At 39.5% G+C, this 19,868-nt stretch overlaps 1 protein-coding gene across 10 annotated transcripts in view; it reads left to right on the top strand.

Annotated features, from left to right (window-relative positions):
* Positions 1-19,868, top strand: part of hspg2 (heparan sulfate proteoglycan 2) — a 516,773-nt gene that overhangs the window by 211,683 nt on the left and 285,222 nt on the right. For 9 of the 10 annotated variants that reach the window (XM_039755775.1, XM_039755774.1, XM_039755776.1 and 6 more), the window contains 7 exons: positions 2,653-2,697; positions 4,856-4,981; positions 8,249-8,470; positions 8,844-8,963; positions 11,126-11,257; positions 17,572-17,716; positions 19,475-19,626. In XM_039755775.1, coding sequence (XP_039611709.1) covers positions 2,653-2,697; positions 4,856-4,981; positions 8,249-8,470; positions 8,844-8,963; positions 11,126-11,257; positions 17,572-17,716; positions 19,475-19,626 — 942 coding nt within the window. The remainder of the gene's footprint in view (positions 1-2,652; positions 2,698-4,855; positions 4,982-8,248; positions 8,471-8,843; positions 8,964-11,125; positions 11,258-17,571; positions 17,717-19,474; positions 19,627-19,868) is intronic. The other variant, XM_039755773.1, reaches the window with a different exon arrangement.

Here is a 19,868-nt window from a genome sequence, read left to right as displayed (position 1 = left end):
TCGTTCTCAGTAAATGCTAGAGCCTGTTTTGTGTGGAAATTCCAGGAGATCAGAAGTTCCCCTCTGGCACCAACAATCATGCCACGGTCAAAATCACTGAGAGCACATTTTCCCCAATTCTGGTGTTTGATGTGAATATTAACTGAAGCTCCTGCCTTGTATCTGTTTGATTGTATGTATTGTGCTGCTCTCACTTGATTGGCCGATTAGATAATTGCATTGATAAGCAGCTGTACAGGGGTTCCTAACATAAAAATCATAACATTCACAAGCTTAATCCAATTCAGCTTCACTGTGGCTGGACCTATCATGGCAGCCCTAGACTGGGCATCTTTCCATTGCAGGATCACTCATTCAATTTGGAATCACTAACTAATCCAACAGGCTGAGAATGAACAAAGTTCACATAGGCAACAAATGGGTGCAGAATATGAACAATATCCATCCATCCATTATCCAACCCACTGTATCCTAACTACAGGGTCATGGGGGTCTGCTGGAATCAATCTCAGCCAACACAGGGTGCAAGACAGGAAACAAACCCCTGGCAGGGCACCAGCCCACCACAGTATGAACAATATATACAGTAAAATTAACACTTATTTATTGGTTAAAGGTGCTATAATAGTCATGTGCCCATTTCCTAAAAATCCGTCAAATGGAGTTTATCATTAAAGGCTTGAAAGCACTTCATGTTAGCTCTTGCTATCAAAAGATGTTATATAAGACAAAGATTCAAAGAGTGCATAATATATTTCTTTTCAAAAGTGCTTCTCATTAAATGTGTATATACCATATATAGTAGATATTAGAAAGCCCTAGACTCCTATTGTTTGCTTTGCATGTTATAATAAAATATGAAATCTTAATGTGTTTATTTGACTTCTAAAGGTTGCAGCACAACATATTAATCTATTCCATACGAATGAGAGTGAATAATTATGGAATTACTTATATACAAATCTATCTATCTATCTATCTATCTATCTATCTATCTATCTATCTATCTATCTATCTATCTATCTATCTATCTATCTATCTATTATATAGTGCCTATCACATCTATCTATCTATCTATCTATCTATCTATCTATCTATCTATCTATCTATCTATCTATCTATCTATCATATAGTGCCTTTCCTATCTATCTATCTATCTATCTATCTATCTATCTATCTATCTATCTATCTATCTATCTATCTATCTATCTATCTATCTATCTATCTATCTATCTATCTATCTATCTATCTATCTATCTATCTTATTTCAAAGTGTTGCTGCAAAATCCCATGCACACATTCTAAATTTGAGATTTTTCATGTTGAAAAGTGCCAGAAAATCCAAATTAAATTAACAGATGATAATGCAGGTATTAATAACGCAAAGATCGCTGAAACCCAGCATTGAATGTAAACAGGGAAGACATCATTCCCACAATGCTGTGCATCTGAATTGAAGATCTGCCTCTCCCCCTCATTCACTGGTGAAGAAACCTGTCTTCAATTCAAATGGTAATGACATCTTCCATGTTTACATTTAATGCAGGATTCAGGAAATAACTGTTAATAATATTTTAGCAAAAAATGTACACATTTGCATGATTTCACCATACAAACGAATATCAGACACATGGACATGTGACATGAGTTACGTTAGAATTTTGTTCTGTTTTCCATGGACTTTTTTCACATCAGCTGATGCTGCACAGTTCTGGTCACCTATTGAAACCCATTGAGTTTGAATATTTAATTACTCCATGAAAACATGAGATTAAAATTTTTTTGTTGGTCACCCCTACAAACTACATGGGGTAAGTAACATATTAAAAAATATCATTTTTAGACGGAGTATTCCTTTAATATAAAAGAATCAAATATGTAGAAGTCCAAGGTGTATTTAAATCATTATATATAGAAGATAAGTAAGTGTCTTCACTGACCACCAAGGTTGCAAATCAAGCATGATCGTCAGACTGGGAGGGCGACCTGCTACCAGTATAAACAATAGCAACTTGTGACCCACCAGTGGCAGCCTGTGACCCACTTTTGGTGACCCAGAGCTTGGGAAAATATGTCATACAGTACATAACATTTAAATACATGGTTATTGCTTTCATTTATTATCAAAAATATTCCCTTACCTGTGGACTTCAACATGCTTGTAAAGAAAGTTTGTTTTTTCTATTGCGTAGGCTTTTCAAGGTAGTATAAGTGCAGAATCCTTATCACTGTGTCAGAGATTGAATGACTGCATTGCTACAACAGGCTTGCATTATCAAAAAAAGTAGCCATTCAGTTTGGGCAGGTGTGAAAGAAAGAGCGAGAAAATGGTGGGTTCCTGCTTGCCTTGCCATCATTTTTTTGTTCTGTTTGAAAGTTGTGATGCATGGTGTGCAGTATTCATGCTGTATAATGTTGTTGGGTTTTTTCTCATTCTGCATTGGTGAAAGTAACTGTCGAACTTTCGATTGAAGGCTAAAAATATGACCAAATAAGAGCTCACCATGAGGTTTAGTCCTATCGTTGAGTAATGGCAGGAATATTTGAAATTCCCCTAGCCGTGCTCCAGGAGCTGCCTGAAGTCCATGTGGAGCGTTTTTTTGATGTAACAACTCTGACCAAATTCCTCTCTGCCCTGCTTTCCATTTCCAGTGACGCCGCCATTTCCTCTGCCGCCAGAAGCCATGGAGTCCCCAGGTTTGTACGAGTAAGCAGCATGACTTTCCCCCATTAACACATCTGGTGTTAACAGCAAAGCACATGTTCATTCATTGTCCCCCCACATTGCAACTGTAACTACAGTATCATGCTTTATAAATGCATTTATTTTACACATAACTGAGGCCTCTAATTGTTTGCAGCTTGCAACAGGACTCCATGGAGATGCTCATTCAAAATGACTTTCTCTGTACGCAGAAGTTAAATGCTTGGATAGCATATGTTAGAAATTAAGGCTTTCTGAATTTATGATTTGTTATGCATTAGAAAAGCAGTTTCTTATAAAGACAAAAATGTACTGCTGGCAATTATTCTTCATTTTCACAGGCATGTGTTTTTGTTGATCTGGTGAAATCATTCAGTTTGGTCTGACAGAAAGAATGAAAATTCACTCCTTAGACTGGAATGTGCATTAACATGGTATATAGTAAGGAGAAACCTTGGATAATATAAAATATACCTAAATCAAGGGAGTTGAGTGCGAGTTTCTCTTCTTGTTTAGAAAAGTGTCTTCACGTTATTGCATTTCACATGTCCTAATATACAGTACAACACATCCTGTGGGCGGACAGCACAATGGCACAGTAGATGCTGCTGTTACCTCGTGGCTTCAGTGAGCTTCATTTGATTTCTGGCCCTGTGGTGTTTGCACGTTCTCGCTGTGTCTGCATGGGTCGCCTCCTGGCACTCTGTTCAATTTCTTACAACCTAAATATGTTCACATTAACATATTTATGTGTACAATAAATGTGTATTGGAGCATGAATTGTACACCATTGAGAGTTGGTTCTTTCCATTTGCACATTAATGGTGGAATCACCTCCTGTAAAGGAAAAAACTGTTTCAGAAAACAGCTGAAGAGAAGATTTTTGGCCATATTTTGAGGAACTGGTATGTTCTTCCAGTGCCTGAGATATTCCATTGCTGATAGACGGACATTTTCTAAATTATCCTGATGTGTGTGTATGTGCCCATTTCAACCAAATTGGTACCAGCTTGATGCAGAGTTCTGCTTTGGCTAAAAATCTGTGAATTTATAAAAGTTTTTCATCCAGCTGTCTCAAGATTTATTGAAATTATTAGTGTTAAATGTTTTGTTTGTTTCTTTGTGATCTCATTTTTTGTTGAAATACAAAAGCCAGCACTTTAAAGGAAAATGTAGGCCATTTTAACAATAATTACATTAAAATAAAACACAATAATCTGCACCCCATAACACAACTCAACCCACTCCTACTACATTAAAATTGTGAATGAACAATCATTCATTCCATCAAGCTCACTTAATTACTTATTGGCAAAGTTGTTCAAATGTCTTGTCTTTTTCTTTTATTAATATAAAGCCATTATGGCCTGTATTTTAATGACACGGCTTAAGAATTTGTTCCAGTTTCCACAAAGGGTATATGGAAAAGGCTTCCTACCTTTTGTTCTGACTTCATTTAGCTGGAGGAGTTGCTTTGGGTCCACTTTAAATGCCGTAAATCATTTGGAGAATTTGGGTGATGTTTGGAATGATGTCCCGTCTTAGCCTTCCCTATTCAGTTTCACTTGTCATTCGAACTCGACTCCACATAATCCTACATTTCCACATGCTGTTTGCAGTGTTCCTTACTTTTGCCAGGAATTTCAAATGTCGGTGTGGCTTTGATCGGCTGGAAGAATTGAGGTGGATAAATACTTACGTGCATGTCCTAAATAAACCCCACCTGAAATGCAGTGCTTTTAACTCCACATTGATTTAGACTTTTAGACGTTTTTTCCCAGTTTTAATGTGTGTTATGTTGCTCGATTACCTGTCTAATAACAATTTCATGTATTCCTAATATTTTCTTCCTCATACAGGTGATCTATGTTCATTTTTGATTGTCTTTTTGCAAAGATTGACTTACATGGCCCCTTTGGTTGGCACAGTGGGCCTTGCCCTACCTGCGTACAGTCAGTTCTGCATGGTGGCTTCATGTTCCAATGCGATTTCAGCAGAACAAAAAGAATTAGATGGAAGGCTGACTAGTGGTGCTTAATTCCCAATCATGCACTGTACTGGCTGGGCAAAATACGGAAAACAGAAGGTTTGATGATTGCTGTCTTCTTTACGTGTTTTGTCTCTAATTCCTTACTTCTTTTTCCCGCCCAGTTATTACCAGTCCTCGAACCTGCACAGCAGAGGAGTTTACCTGCCAAGATGGTGAATGCATTGAAATTGGATTCCGTTGTGATGACCGGATTGACTGCCGTGACATGTCTGATGAGATTGGTTGTGGTAAGACTGCTCTTAATCCTATTATAGGGAGAGCCTCTGTATAAAGGTTATGGAACTTGGAAAACCTTGAGATGAGCTGTTTAGAAGAAGTGATGTCATTTCTCTATTAGCTTTACAAGAATGGGGCAGTAGTTCCATTAACTGCTCTCAGCTTCATCCTAGCTTGAACATGGCAGTATTTCATTTACTGCATAAAACAGAACAAGGGCCATAAGTTATGTCAGAATTATAGACTCATCTCCCTTGTCAACACAGATGTTAAATTACTAGCTACAATTTTAGTTATTTGTCTTGAAAGGATTATTCAAAAATTAGTCTACCCAGATCAAACTGGCTTTATTAAATCTCGCAGGTCTTCAGATAACCTGTGCAGATTGCCCCATGTCATTGAATGTGCTCCTAATGTAGACTCTCCTGCTGTGCTTCTGTGTTTAGATGCTGAAAAAGCTTTTGACCAGCTAAACTGGGAATATCTGTGGTCATTCTTACATCACATGGGTTTTGGAAGTGGCGTTATTAATATGATTAAAACACTCTATTCATCTCCTTCAGCTGTAGTACTTACAAATTCTTTAAGCTCTTACCCTCTTCCTGTAGCAAGAGGATCTTGTGAGGGTTGTCCACTCTCTCCACTCCTATTTGCATTATCACTAGAGCCCGTGGCTATAGCAGTCCATAGTTGTGCTGCAATCTCTCCCATTTGCATCAAAGGCACCCCCATGCCATATCTTTATATGCAGATGATGTCATTTTATTCTTGAATAATGCCCCAATAGATATTACTAATGTCTTGCATTAATTTAATACTTTTGGGAAAATTACCATATACAAGATCAGTTGGAATAAATCGGCATTGTGCCCACTTATTTCTAAATACCCATCAATAGTATTCCTGCTAACATTCCAGTATCCAATCAGCTCAGATATTTGGAGATAGCTATATTCATCAGTGATCAAATAGCAACTTCTATCTCTGTGTTTTGAATGAAATTAAAAAATCTCTCCCCTCCTGGTCCTTCTTTTTTTGTCTCTTCCTACTTGAATTGTTGCAATCAAAATGAATATTATTTCCCATCTGAATTTTGTTAGTGCTATGATTCCACTCCCACAACCCGCCCCGAAAAACATTACTGGCACAATATTAAGTTTCTTCTCTCTAAATTTATTTGGAAAGGTAGGAAACCGTCGTTGAAATATGCAACTCTAACTCATGCCAAAGACCCTGCTGGCCTGTCTTTACCAGACTTTGAATTATATCATTTGGCTTTTGTAGCCTGGCTACATGACCCCAAGTGTTGTCCCTCTTGGTTACCACTGGAGTCCTCTATAGCTAACCCTTACTATATGAGTAATGTTTTATTTTGTAAACTTTCCATTAGATCTTGTAGGTCTGTTTTGGACCTCTTATAACTCATGCTATCTAGTGCTGGTGCTCGGTCAAGAAAAAACTTAGTTCTATACCCAGGTGGCACAGACAAACACCTAGATTTAATAATTCAGCTATTCTTATTGGAGGACAGCCTTGCCCTTTCCAGCCTTGGTCCCATCGGGGTGTTGTGATGCTGGGGGATATTTCTGCTGATTCTGGACTGTGCTTGTTTCAGGAACTGCTTGCACACTTCAGTTTGCCCTCCACCTCTTTTTACTTTTATCTCCAGTTCAGATCAGTTCTTAAGACCAATGGTATTAATTTATAGCCTAATCTTCCTTATTTTTTAATTCTCTATATCACTAGCTAACTACTAACCCTACTAGCAAAGGGCCTGTATCAGCTTTTTACTCTTTATTAGCCAAAGCCTCTTACAAACCTGTTACTGTCACTTACATGTGGACTAAACACTTATTCCATTACAATAGGAACATATGTTGGAACACACTATTTAAGAATGTATGTCTGTCTTCCAAAAACCCAAACTATCAATTTTCACAACTTCAAATTATTCATTGAACATTCCTTACTCCCAGAAAGTGATAAAAAATGGGCTTGGTATCGGATTCATTATGTCATTCCTGCTCTCTAGATCTCCCTGGTACTTTCCTTCACGTTTTCTGGGAGTGTCCAGGTGTCTTTGCCTTCTGGACTGCAGTTGCCATTTACTTTCCTGTTTATTAAACTGTAAAATTCCCTTTCTTCTTTCAGTCTTTTATTTTGCTGACGATTCTTTTCTTTGTTGTAATTGTTATCAAAAGAGAGTGTTGTTATTAGGTACCATCGCTGACAAAATCATTATTGCTACTAGATGGAAATCCCCTGAAATTGATGACTGCTCAACACTGGCTTGTTTTGTTTTTTTATTTGATCCATTTTGAAATGTTCTTTGCTATCAACCTGTAGAGAATGGCTGCTGTTGCACTAAAAGCCTGTATATAGCATCTTTCTTTTTCATTTTTGCACCTTTGCTGTCAAGTTTCTTTCACAATCTTATATATCTATAGATGAAACTCCAGAGCCCCAGGGAGGTTCAGGGGCTATGATTTTATTAAAATAGTTTTTTTACATCCATCCATTTTCTAACCTGCTGAATCCGAACACAGAGTCACGGGGGTCTGCTGAAGCCAATCCCAGCCAACACAGGGCACAAGGCAGGAACCAATCCTGGGCAGGGTGCCAACCCACCGCAGGACACACACAAACACACCAAGCACACACTAGGGCCAATTTAGAATCGCCAGTCCACTGAACCTGCATGTCTTTGGATTGTGGGAGGAAACTGGAGCACCCGGAGGAAACCCACGCAGACACGGGAAGAACATGCAAACTCCACGCAGAGAGGACCCGGGAAGCAAACCCGGAACTCCTAACTGTGAGGCAGCAGCGCTTCCACTGCACCACCGTGCCGCCCTCTAAAATTGATTTTTTTATGATGTAATTTCCATGTTGAGAAGGGGGATAGGGTTATTACAAGTATGTATTGGTTGGGATTTGTTTTCACAATTATTATTTTAAACATCTAACTGTTCATTTTTAATTGATGGAAAATAAATAAAAATTTGATCATAAACAAAAAGAAGAGGGCAGTAATAATGACTTAAAAGCTTACCTATACTGAATATTGTTTAGATAACCCTTTGAAGCTGTAGCTGTAGGTGGATAAAAAGAACCCCATAGTTGAGTTTCCTAATTTGACTAGATGAAGAGCATCCCACACCTTAAAGTGAACTTTGACTTGTGGGTTGTTAATCGGAATTATACGCTCAACAGCTCTGCAGTGAAAATGCGATGCTGCCAAGATGGTGCAATAATTCACAACTCTCTTTCACTTACAGAGGAGATCACTACTGCCCGGCCAGTTGTCACAACTCGTCCACGGCCTTCTCCTACAACAAAGCAGGTATTAGTGACAAGACCACCTCCAAGAACAGTTGCGCCTGCTGGACGACCATGTCGCCTGGATGAAGCTGTATGCCAGAATGGGCAGTGTATCCCAAGAGATTACCTGTGTGATGGCGAAAGGGACTGCAATGATGGCAGTGATGAGCTCAGCTGTGGTAAGTCAGTCATCTCGCCAAGTCCAAAAAGACATTCAGTGGAATCAGTTGTCACATTTAGTCTAATGTTTTCAACACTGGAATTTTTCAACTGACTTACTTTTTCAATTTACTTAACTGAATTAGCTAAAAATTTGTCCTGGCTGGCGTTAACAACATAGCAATATTGGTCCAGTGGAACCATTAGTAACTACTAGAGATCAAAATGTTGAATTCACACTTCTTCCTAGGATTAGTGAGCTAAGGGTATGAGATTTGCAGATCTGACAAACAGAAATTCCTCAGGGCTCCTATTATTTATTGTCACCAACACTGCTCAGAAGCTACTGAAGATGTGAAGGCGCTTCTGACTTCTTCTTGTCTTTATTGATAGGAACCCAGTCACCTTGTGAGCCCAATGAGTTCAAGTGCCAGAATGGCCGTTGTGCCCTCAAGCTGTGGCGCTGTGATGGAGACAACGACTGCGGAGACAACTCAGATGAGACCTCGTGCCGTAAGTGTTTAGCTTAGGGGTGAACAAGAGGCTGTTTTCAAGATGATTACTGCTTCAGCTCCATAAGTCTTTCCATTAGGATGTTTTCCCACTGTAGTGCTAAGTGAAGTAAACATTGAAGATACTGCATTACAAATAGGAACAACTCTGAATGGCGCTATTAGGTTTGGGAACCCTTCTGCATTTTCAGCAGGTATCTCGGGGTGACAAGTGTTTCACTCCTTAACCTGAATGCCTCCTCTGTGTTCAACAGCCTTCACTTGCAGAAGGGTTCCAACTATAGGCTTTTGTCAGCCATAACCATGCGGAGCTGTTTTATCCACCACTGCAATCTCCCTAGTGGCTTTCTTCAATTTGAATTCCAGCCTGATCTTCTGTAGAAAATAAGGCACTGATATTGTAATATAACGCCTTCATACACTGCTATTTAACTTTATCAGGAAGCGCAACTCCGTTAGGGTGACAAAGCAAGTCCACTGTGGAGACTGTTGTAGTTTACATTCAAACTGGTAAGCCTCCAGAACACAATTCACACGTTCAAGTAAGTCACAGGGTGCCCAACATTGAAATGGACTGAGCAAAGCAAAATGAACAATAATATATAGATGTCACTAGTACACCAATGCTGCTGCAAGTCATGCCTTCATAACAATACACAAACGTTAAGTTCTCCTCTTCTCTGTAGAGAGCTGTCTACCAGCTCCTATTAGTGAACGCCTACAATCTGAACGTGATCACAACACTTGCTCTGTCTGGCTGACAATATGGGTGACAATATTCTGCAACTTATAACTGAAGTATTTTAAAATCTGGAGACATAGTCAACTCAAGCTCGGGTGTTTCCATAGGCGATCCCACCAATATAAAGCCCCCTTTAATACCTTAAGTTGACGTCACATTACGTGTCTTCTAGTCATGGAGTATATCAGATTTGCCAGCAGCAGTTATTGATATTGCTGCCAGGTCATGTCAATTTACGAGACTGAAAATTGCAGTCCATGTCACATTTACTGACTGAGTGCTAACCTTCCAGCACTCAGGGGTGTGCTCACCTCTTTTTGTGACAGCCAGTATAGTACTGCCGGACAGAGCCAGCTCTGTATGAATGGTTAACGGTTATGGTGCGTTCAACTATTCTGTAGTGGAACATAAAATATGAAACATCACACAAACAAGCATCTCTTCTGTTTGTGAAGGCCAAAACACACACGTTGCAGCATTATATGCATTGTACTTCCAAATGAAGTGCTCTCGTGCACAAAGAGCCCACTGCTATGACTAAAGACATGAAATCTGTTTGATTTTGCTGGAGTGAGTTGCTGGGTATGTCACATTAGACAAGTGTTTAATGGGAGTATGCGTCCAAATTTTGACGTGAAGTGTATAATGTGCGAAGACTGGATATCAAATAAATACTTTCACAAAAAGTATAATGAAACAAGTGCACCTTTAGTCAAGAATATAACCAAAGAAAAGAAATTATTCAATTTCCATGTTTCTATCAATATGTAAAAAACAAAGCCTATTTGTCAGTTGCATAGGTGGGTTAAAGGGAAGAATGGCTGCTTCTAAATCAAGAGGTTGCAGGTTCGATCCTGGGTCTTCCCTGCATTTTCCATTCTGAGTAGTGAGCTGCTATTATGATTACTTTTATACAGTATAATAAACATATATTTGATTTGATTAACTTGTGCTGAAGCTTCAGCCACCATTGGTGTCTCCTTCGCACACTATTAAAATGAAGCCCTTTATAGAGTAAACTTGACAATAGTACAGTATCAGACTAAAAATGATTAAAAAATACATTTTTGAATAAGATCAAGTGTAAAATGATCTTAAGCAGGACCTTGAACAAGAACTGATATCAACAATAGACAGCAATGCAGTGTGGAAATGGAGATAATAAACTGAAAAAGTGTCTATGGCGTAGGGTTTATGCTGGGAAAGGACAACTCTAAAAAGAAAGACAAAATGGCAGGTGTTCATCCTTGATGTTTATCAGGTTAGCTGCAAGACTGGGACAGCTTAGTTATTAGCTAAACAAACGGGCTACTTGGACTGAATGGTCTCCTCTTGTTTGTCAAATTTCTTATGTTCTTATATTCTCAGTTTTCCTGTATTTAATTACAATTTTTAAATGAATATTTTTTCCCTGTTTTTAGCTACCAAAGGACCAGGTGAAGAATGCGCCCCAGAACAGTTCGTCTGTGTCTCCAGTCGTCAGTGCATCCCTGCCAGCTACCAGTGTGATGAGGAAACCGACTGTCCGGACCGATCGGATGAAGTTGGCTGCAGTAAGTGTCACCGTGTCTGTTTATGCAGCCGTATTTGTTATGTCTTCTCATTTTTGTGGTGGGAGATAAGTAGCTGGGGGCAAAGTAGACAGCAGGGATGGAATTTTATTGGTCTTTGGTGTATATGAAGCCAGTCCAATTTAAAGCAAACAAAGAAAAAAGTATTAGAATTTAATTTGTGGTGATGATGAGGAGACCACAGCTGTGTAATGTCTTAATATATTTTTCATGCACATGAAAAGAGGAGACTTTGCTCAAGGATATTTCTGAAGTGGATGGATATGTGACTCATTAAACAGCAGAAATGAACAAAACAGAAATAAATAAAATGCATCCATCCATCTAGCCACCCATTTCATCCAAACAAGCTTCTCCTGAGCAAGGTCATGGGGTTGCTAGAGCCTGTCCCATCAAGCACTGGGCGCAAGGCAAGAACAACACCTGGACAGGGCACCAGTCCATCACACACTGAACACACACACACACATAAACATCAGGGGCCAATTTAGCGGTGCCAACCCACCTAACCTACATGTAAATAAGATAATACAGGAATATACAAGGAAAAGCAAACACATTAAGTAAGGTTCTTTGTAATATACTGTATAGATTAAACTGCACATAGGAAAACAGGAACATGCAACTGAAACTAAATTAATAATTTATTGTAACCACAAAGGGGCGCCCCTGAGCTCCAAACCACAGACACATTAATGCCGAACGCAATTCTGGATTCAAATAAAAAATACTGATTTCATCCGCAACACCTTTCCAATAATCACCCGTCATAAGATCAATACCACAATATCAGATTAGATTGATTGTTTTTCCCTCCTTCCTTCCTCCAATAGCGTCTGGAGGGGCTGCTTCTGGTGTTACCGCACTGCATGTTGGGAGCACTTCAGGGTCACGTGAAATCCAGTATTGTCCACTCCCAGCAGCTCCCTCGTGTGGCACCCAAGGACCCCAACATGTCTGTATTTCTGCACTCCAATTCCAGTGCAACCCTGTGGCTGTTCTGATTCGAATCAGCCTCGGAGAACACTGCCACCTTCTGCGTCGGAGTATGAACTGCTCCCGGAATCCATTCATTACAGTCTGATTCTAGCTGGGATGAAGGTTATAGGGTGTCCCGGCTGGGTTGTGTCTCCAGTCTGTGGTCCTTCCATTATGGTGTCCTGGCCGGGCAAGAACTCAGTCTCCATCCCAGTCTGGATGCTCATCTGTCCTCCCTGGCACTTATTGTGTAAATATATTTAAACTTATACTGTATATAAACATCTATGCGTGGAAGTGTGCCTGTCTGCCTATCCAGCCCGGAACTGCGAGGCTACAGCATGAAGCTCAAAGAAAGCGACTCTGTCGCCAAAGTGAAACTGCCGCCGCTAATACACAAGTGAGACGAGCACATCACCCAAATGAAACCTGCGAGGTGAGAAAAACTTGCTTAGCCGCTGATAGACAACAGAGGTGAGCACATCCACAAAACAAAACTGACAAGGAGACGCTAATGCAGAACTGATGCGATTGATTGTTTGAAATGCCAGAATCCATGGTTTCTAGGAGCCTGGGCTTTGTACAGCATGGGCTTACACAGCTAGTATTTTAAAAAATATCCTTGGAAAGGTATAACTATGTAACTACCAGAGTAGACTCAATATGATCAATATGACCTCATAATTAGAAAGTTAAGTGAAGAAAAAAATGGAAAAATATAACTATGGGGTGCATGGAGTAATAAATATGGCTAGAAATACCGTAAATGTCAATCATGATGTAAATAAGGACATTTAAAAAATGAATAAATACACTCATTGGACAAATTACTAGGAACACTGTAATAATACTGTGTAGGACCTCCTTTGCTCTCACAACAGCCTCAAATTCTTTGTGGCATGGATTCCACAATATGCTAGAACCATTCCTTTGAGATTCTGGTCAATGCTGACATGATTGCATCACCCAATTACTTGGCTTTTGTCAGTTGCTCATTCATTGTGTGAATCCCCTGATCTACCACATCCCAAAGATGTTCGATTGGATTTAGATCCTGTGATTGAGAAGGCTACTGAAAAAACACTGAACTCATTGTTGTGTTCATGAAAACAGTTTGACATAATAATAATAATAATAATAATAATAAAAACTCTTTACATTTATACGTATAGCACTTTTCTCGACTACTCAAAGCACTCTCCACACAAGGAGGACCCATGACTTTGCCTTGTGGCAAGGTGTATTATCATGCTTGAAAGTAGCCATTAGAAGATGCGTAAATTTTGTTTTATATTGTCAGCAAAAATACTCGGATACACCATGGCATTCAAATGATGATTGATTGGTATTAACAGGGCCAAAGTACACCCAGAAAACTTTCTCCACAGAATTAAGCCACCACCACCAGCCTGGACTGTAGAAACAAGGCAAGTTGGGTGCATGGATTCATGCTGTTGGCACCAAATTCTGACCCTACCACCTGTGTACCTCAACAGAAGTTGAAATTCATTAGTCCAGGTTATGTTTTTTCCAGTTTTCAGCTGTTTTGGTGAGCCTCTGCCCACTGCAGCCTAAACTTTTTGGCTGACAGGAGTGGAACCTAATGTGGTCTTCTGCTGTTGTAGCCCTTGTGTCTCAAGGTCCAACGTACTGCATATGCTGTTATGCTTTTCTGCCTACCACAGCTGTACAGAGTGCTTATATGGGTTACTGTAGTGTTTCTGTCAGCTCAAAACAGTCTGGCCATTCTCCTTTGACTTCTCTCATCAACAAGGCATTTCCTTCTGCAGAACTGCCACTCACTGGATGTTTTTTTGTTTTTCACACCATTCTGAGTAAACTTTGGAGACTTTTGTGTGTGAAACTCCCAGAAGATCAACAGTTACAGAAATACTCAAACCAGCTTGTCTGGCACCAAAAATCATGCCACAGTCAAAATCACCAAGTTTGTATTTTTCCCCATTCTGGAGTTTGACACGAACACAATAGCTGAAGCTTCTGACCTGTATCTACAGAATTTTATGCATTGCACTGCTGCACCATGATTGGCTGATTAGATAATTGCATGCATAAGCAGGTGTACAGGTGATCATAATAATTTTCCACGTGAGGGTATATTACTTTTTTTTGTAGATTTTATTTGAAGAACTTAACATTCCAGACATTCAAGACTTACTTTAATAAAAAAGAAAGTATCATTACATACAATTGAGTCAGATTAAACAAACCTAAAATCAACCCCCACCCAAGTGAGTGTATATTACTGAGCAAAACAATAAAACAAGTGAAACCTTTGTGCAAAAATTAAGAAATGGGGATTACAGTATAAAAATAATATTACAAAATAAATATACTTATGACTAAGTACAGTGGAACCTCGGTTCACTACCATAATTTGTTCCAAAACTCTGGTCGTAAACCGATTTGGTCGTGAACCGAAGCAATTTCCCCCATAGGATTGTATGTAAATACAATTAATCCATTCCAGGCCGTACGAACTGTATGTAAATATATTTTGTTTAAAGATTTTTAAGGACAAATATAGTTAATTATACCATTGTAATAGTAAACTAAATGTAAAAACATTGAAAAACACTGAGAAAACCTTGAACAACAGAGAAAACTAACATTGCAGGAGTTCACGCTAACAGCCTTATGACCTGATCGCTGTAAACACTTTTTTTTAATGAGTTTTAAGCACAAGGGAAAAAAAAGGAACATTTGAACAAATCCGAACTTTATTTAAAAACCAACCACAAGCAACCAAGAAAGTAACATTGCAGGAGTTCACACTAATAGCCTTAGAACCCGATCACTGTAAACCCTTTTTTTTAAATGAGTTTTAAGCACAGGGAAAAAAATAAACATTTGAACAAAGAGAAAAGTAACATTGCAACAATTCACGCTACGAACCGAAAAATGAACATTTGAAAAATCCGTAATACAAAAACTAACCATAAACCACCAAGAAAACTAACCTTGCATGAGTCGAGTTCTGGCATGAAGTGAGGAGGAACTGGGTGGAGAGGATGTTACAGTTTTGAGGGAGAGTCTGGCTCCGTGATGGAGGGATGTTTTCCTTCAGGTGTTTTCTCTGTTGTGATTTCTTGGGTTTCTGTTTTTTAGCTGTTTAGCTGGTGGATCAAACTTGGAGGGTGTGCCAGTGCATTGTCCATTAGAAGAAGGAATTTTTTAGGCAGGTTATTCTCTTTGAGATATCACTTCATGGCGGGAGCGAAAGCCTCGTGCAGCCATTTCAAAAACAAGGTCCTTGTGACCCAACCCTACGTGTTTGCCCTCCACATCACGGGCAGTCTGGCTTTGTTTACATTGTGCTGCTTGAAAACAAGAGGGTTCTCAAATTGGTAAAACGAGTTTTACGTCGCCACTTGCGTTAGCACACAGCTAAATGGTTAACCTGTCCTTCATTGGTTTATGGCCGGGCATAGCCTTCTCTTCCTGGGTAATGTAGGTCCTCTTCGGCATCCTCTTCCAGGACAATCCAGTCTCGTTGCAGTTGAAGACTTGTTGCAGGATGTAGCCTTTGTCCTCCACTAATTTTGGGAAATTTTTCAAGAATTCTTTCGCAGCTATGCCTTACCACACTATGAATGCCACTTCTCTTGCGAAACTTTTCAAACCATCCTCTACTGGCTTTAAATTCCTCACTTTCACCACTCGTAGAAGGATAGTTTTGCAGCAAATCGCCATGAATCTTCCTGGCTTTCTCGCATAACATCGCCTCGCTTACGCTATCCCCTGCAAGTTGCTTCTCGTTCAGCCACACTAGCAACAGTTTTTCCACCTCTTCCAGCACTTGAGGCCTCTGTCTGGTTAACGCTGTAACTCCTTTTGCAACATCAGCTGCTTTAATAGATTCTTTCTCCTTTAGAATAGTCGAAATCATAGATTTTGACTTCTTGTACTCGGCGGCAAGATCAGTAACACGAACGCCACACTCATACTTTTCAATAATTTCTTTCTTTACTTCGATTTCAATTTTCTTCAAAACTTTCTTCTCACCACTCTTCACTTGCTTAGAAGCCATGGCTAACTGCAAAAGCACACAAAATACTGTAGAGCACAAAGAGTTCACAGGTAAAGCACGCACGTCTGACTGAGAACAATGAACAGGGTGAGGCTGAGCACATGCTTAAACACAGTAATCGGCGCGTACGAACCGGAAGGGAAATGGAATAGAGCACAAAGAGTTCACAGCGAAAGCACGCACGCACGTGCAAGCAGGCACGTCTGACTGAGAACAATGCAACACGTGCGGAAATCATCGGCACACACAAACCGAAAGGGAAACTGGCTTGTTCGTATACCGAATGTGTGGTCGTGAACCGAGGCAAAAGTTTGTCGAACTTTTTGGTCGTAAACCGATTTGTACGTGTACTGAGACGTTCGTGAACCGAGGTTCCACTGTACAGTGGGTATTACACAGGAAATACAATAATCTGAAAATATGTTTTATTGATTTTATGAACTTCATCTGCCCATCCATTTTCTAAGTTTCCTTTCTCTTTGTAAGGGTATTTGATATCCAATTCTATCCCAGAAGCACTGAGTGCAGGGCAGTAGTAAACTCTGATGGATGACAGTCTCTGATACTGCTCATTTAATTATATGAAGCCACAGAAGATTTGTCACTCAGCCAGACTGTTGTCAGTTGCCCAGAAAAACCATGAGAATGTGAGAATGTGCATAATTCACACTGAGAGTAAACAAGTTGAGAAATTTAACTTAATTCCCCGCAATAAAATGTACAGTAGAAACTTTGTGGAATATGTATGTGTGGAAACAACTATGAAAATAACTGTATTTTTTCCTGCTAAGTAACAAGGTAGATATTTGCTTTATCCCTAGATGTCTGAATGGGTTTCCTCATTGTTGTATTTAAACTTTTGTTCTGATATAAGCAGACAGATGACATAAAAGTTCAGAAAGGCATAAAGGTAAATCTGAGTCTCTGGTTGAAACCTCTGACTGTTTGCTGACTGACGTATGAAAAATAATTTTTTTAATCCGTGGGGGAATCCGGAGCTTCTACCATAGGCTTTGCCTGGTCTTCACTTTTTTATGATTTCATTTTGTTAGACAACTACAGGTGGACTTCAGTAGTTCCCAGACATGGCTTAGAAACAGAAGTCATTTCTATCCAAAGTCACAAGTGCTTTGGCAACTTCTACCCCCTTTGATATGAAGTTTATATTTGGTGTGAGAAAGTAGCAGTCACAAATGTCCATAGTCTTATCCTTATTTCCTATTGTTATCAGCTTTGACCAAATTGTCTATTTTTTTGCTTTTAAATCTAGCTCCACCTGATGTTATCCGCCCCCCGGAAGAGACCATAATGGCAAACAAGGGTGAAACGGTGCAGTTTACTTGCATTGCAGTGGGTGTCCCAACTCCCATCATTACATGGAGACTCAACTGGGGTCATATTCCCCTTAGTGGCAGGTAAGACAATTTAACAAGACGAAATGGGTGTGAATTGTAATAGTGGCAGAATTTGAAAATATTAAAAAGTAATTGCATATGGAAACCATTATAATATCATTTAACAAAGCATCAGCCCCAAGTGAACACCAGGTCCAGAGAACATTCAAGGACATGTTTTTAAGATCTGGGCTGATCAGCTTGCCCCCGTGTTCACAGTAATATTTAAACCTTCCTTAACTTCAGTTTGTCGTACCAACTTGCTTTTAAAGATTCATTGTTGTCCCTGTAACTAAGAAATTACACCCAACCAGCTTGAAAGATACTGACACCTACAGCAATGAAGTGTTTCAAAAGGCTAGTCAAGAATTACATATGTTGTTCACTGCCTAACGAACTAGATCCATTACATTTCACATATCTCTCCAGTAGATCCAACAATGATGCCATCACCTTGATTGTACATCTAGTACAATAGGAGAGGGAATCACTGTATGTGTGAGTGCTCTTCATTAGATATAGTCCATCAGTTAGCAAAATGAACCCCTCTAAGTTCTTCTCCAAGTTCAGGTGGTGTGATTGGATGGCCACACTTCTTCATCCCTCACTTTCACCGCAGGTGCTCCACAGGACTGTGTTCTGAGTCCTCTGCTGTATTCCCTCTATGCTTATGGTTACATGGCATAAAAGGGTCTCTAACATCATTGCCAACTTTGCTAATGACACAGCCATGGTGAACCTAAACTTTAACAACAATGAACACCTGGATGAAGTGGAGAGTCTGTCACACTGGTGTCAGGACAACGGTCTTCTCCCAAATATTAACAAGACAAAACAGTTGATTTTGGATTTTTAGAGAAAATGGCAGAGCCACTACCATTCCCTCAGAACTAACTGCAATCTGGTGGAGAGAGTGAATAGTTTAAGATACCTCGGTGTCCTGATCTGTTCCAAGCATATTTACATCTTGAAGCAGAAGGCACAATAACATTTTTACCATCTCAGATGCCTCAGGGATTTTAGGTTGCCCACCAAGACACTAGAGAACTTCTACACATCCGCCTTCCAAAGTATCCTAACAGGATGAATAACCACCTGGTTTGGGAACAGCACATAGTAGGACTGCAAAGGTTTGCAGAAAGTGATGTAGCCAGCTGAACACATCAAGGGGTGTGCACTCTCTAACTTCTAGGACATCTATACCAAATGATGTCAGGCAAGGGCCAACACAAGTATTAGTGACCACAAAATTATTAGTGACACCACCCATCCCAACAATGGCCTCTTCTCTGTGTGGCAGTCAGGCTGTCTGAAGACCAGTTCAGAGAAACGGAGGAGAAGCTTCTGTCCACAGTCCTTCTGCATCAAAAATTCAGACAGTGTAGAGAACCTTAATGAAAATTCTCTTATATTATTTATTATTTATGCTGTCATTATACATACTGATTTTTATTTTTTATTGTCATTTACATTCTTCTCAGATTTAGCAGCTAAGCATTTCACTACATGTTTTACTGTGTGTATAATTTTCAAAAATAGCATTTAATTTAATTTGAATTCAGTTATATTTTTAAAATGACATTAAATTTTAAATTTAAGTCCATTCAACCCCTGTTTCACATTAGTACTGTCAGAATTCTGTTCCCCCCTTAGCTAGGACACGTACCATTCTCTGCAGCTGCTATTCTGTGAGTCATGTTGGAAACCTCTTAATGTCTTTACTTTCATACAGCATGCCCAGGACTTTCATGACTAAATGTCTATGCTCTTCTTCGTCAGAATTACGATGACCAGTAAAGAAGGCAGAGGAACTCTAATCATCAGAGATGTGAAGGATGCAGATCAGGGGGCTTACACTTGTGAGGCTATCAATGCCAAAGGAATGGTTTTTGGGATCCCAGATGGAGTTCTTATCATTAAGCAGCAGACAGGTATGGTACTCTGCTTTGGACTTAGTAAGCAAAGTCTGGCACCTGTCAACAGGTTGAGTTATTCAAGCTAGCAAGGGACAATGTAAGGATCCTGCTGTACTGGAAATTTGTTTTATTTTGTTGATGGATCAGGCTAGAATTAAATTCTCTTGAAATATATTAAGCACTTAAAGACAGTATATCTTAGCTTGAACCACTGAACACTCAAAGATGTATACTTTTTTTTCTTGTGTCTAAGTATG

This window comes from Polypterus senegalus, chromosome 6 (genome assembly GCF_016835505.1).
Source record: "Polypterus senegalus isolate Bchr_013 chromosome 6, ASM1683550v1, whole genome shotgun sequence".
Lineage (NCBI taxonomy): Eukaryota > Metazoa > Chordata > Cladistia > Polypteriformes > Polypteridae > Polypterus > Polypterus senegalus.
This window is presented reverse-complemented; position numbering and strand designations above follow the sequence as displayed.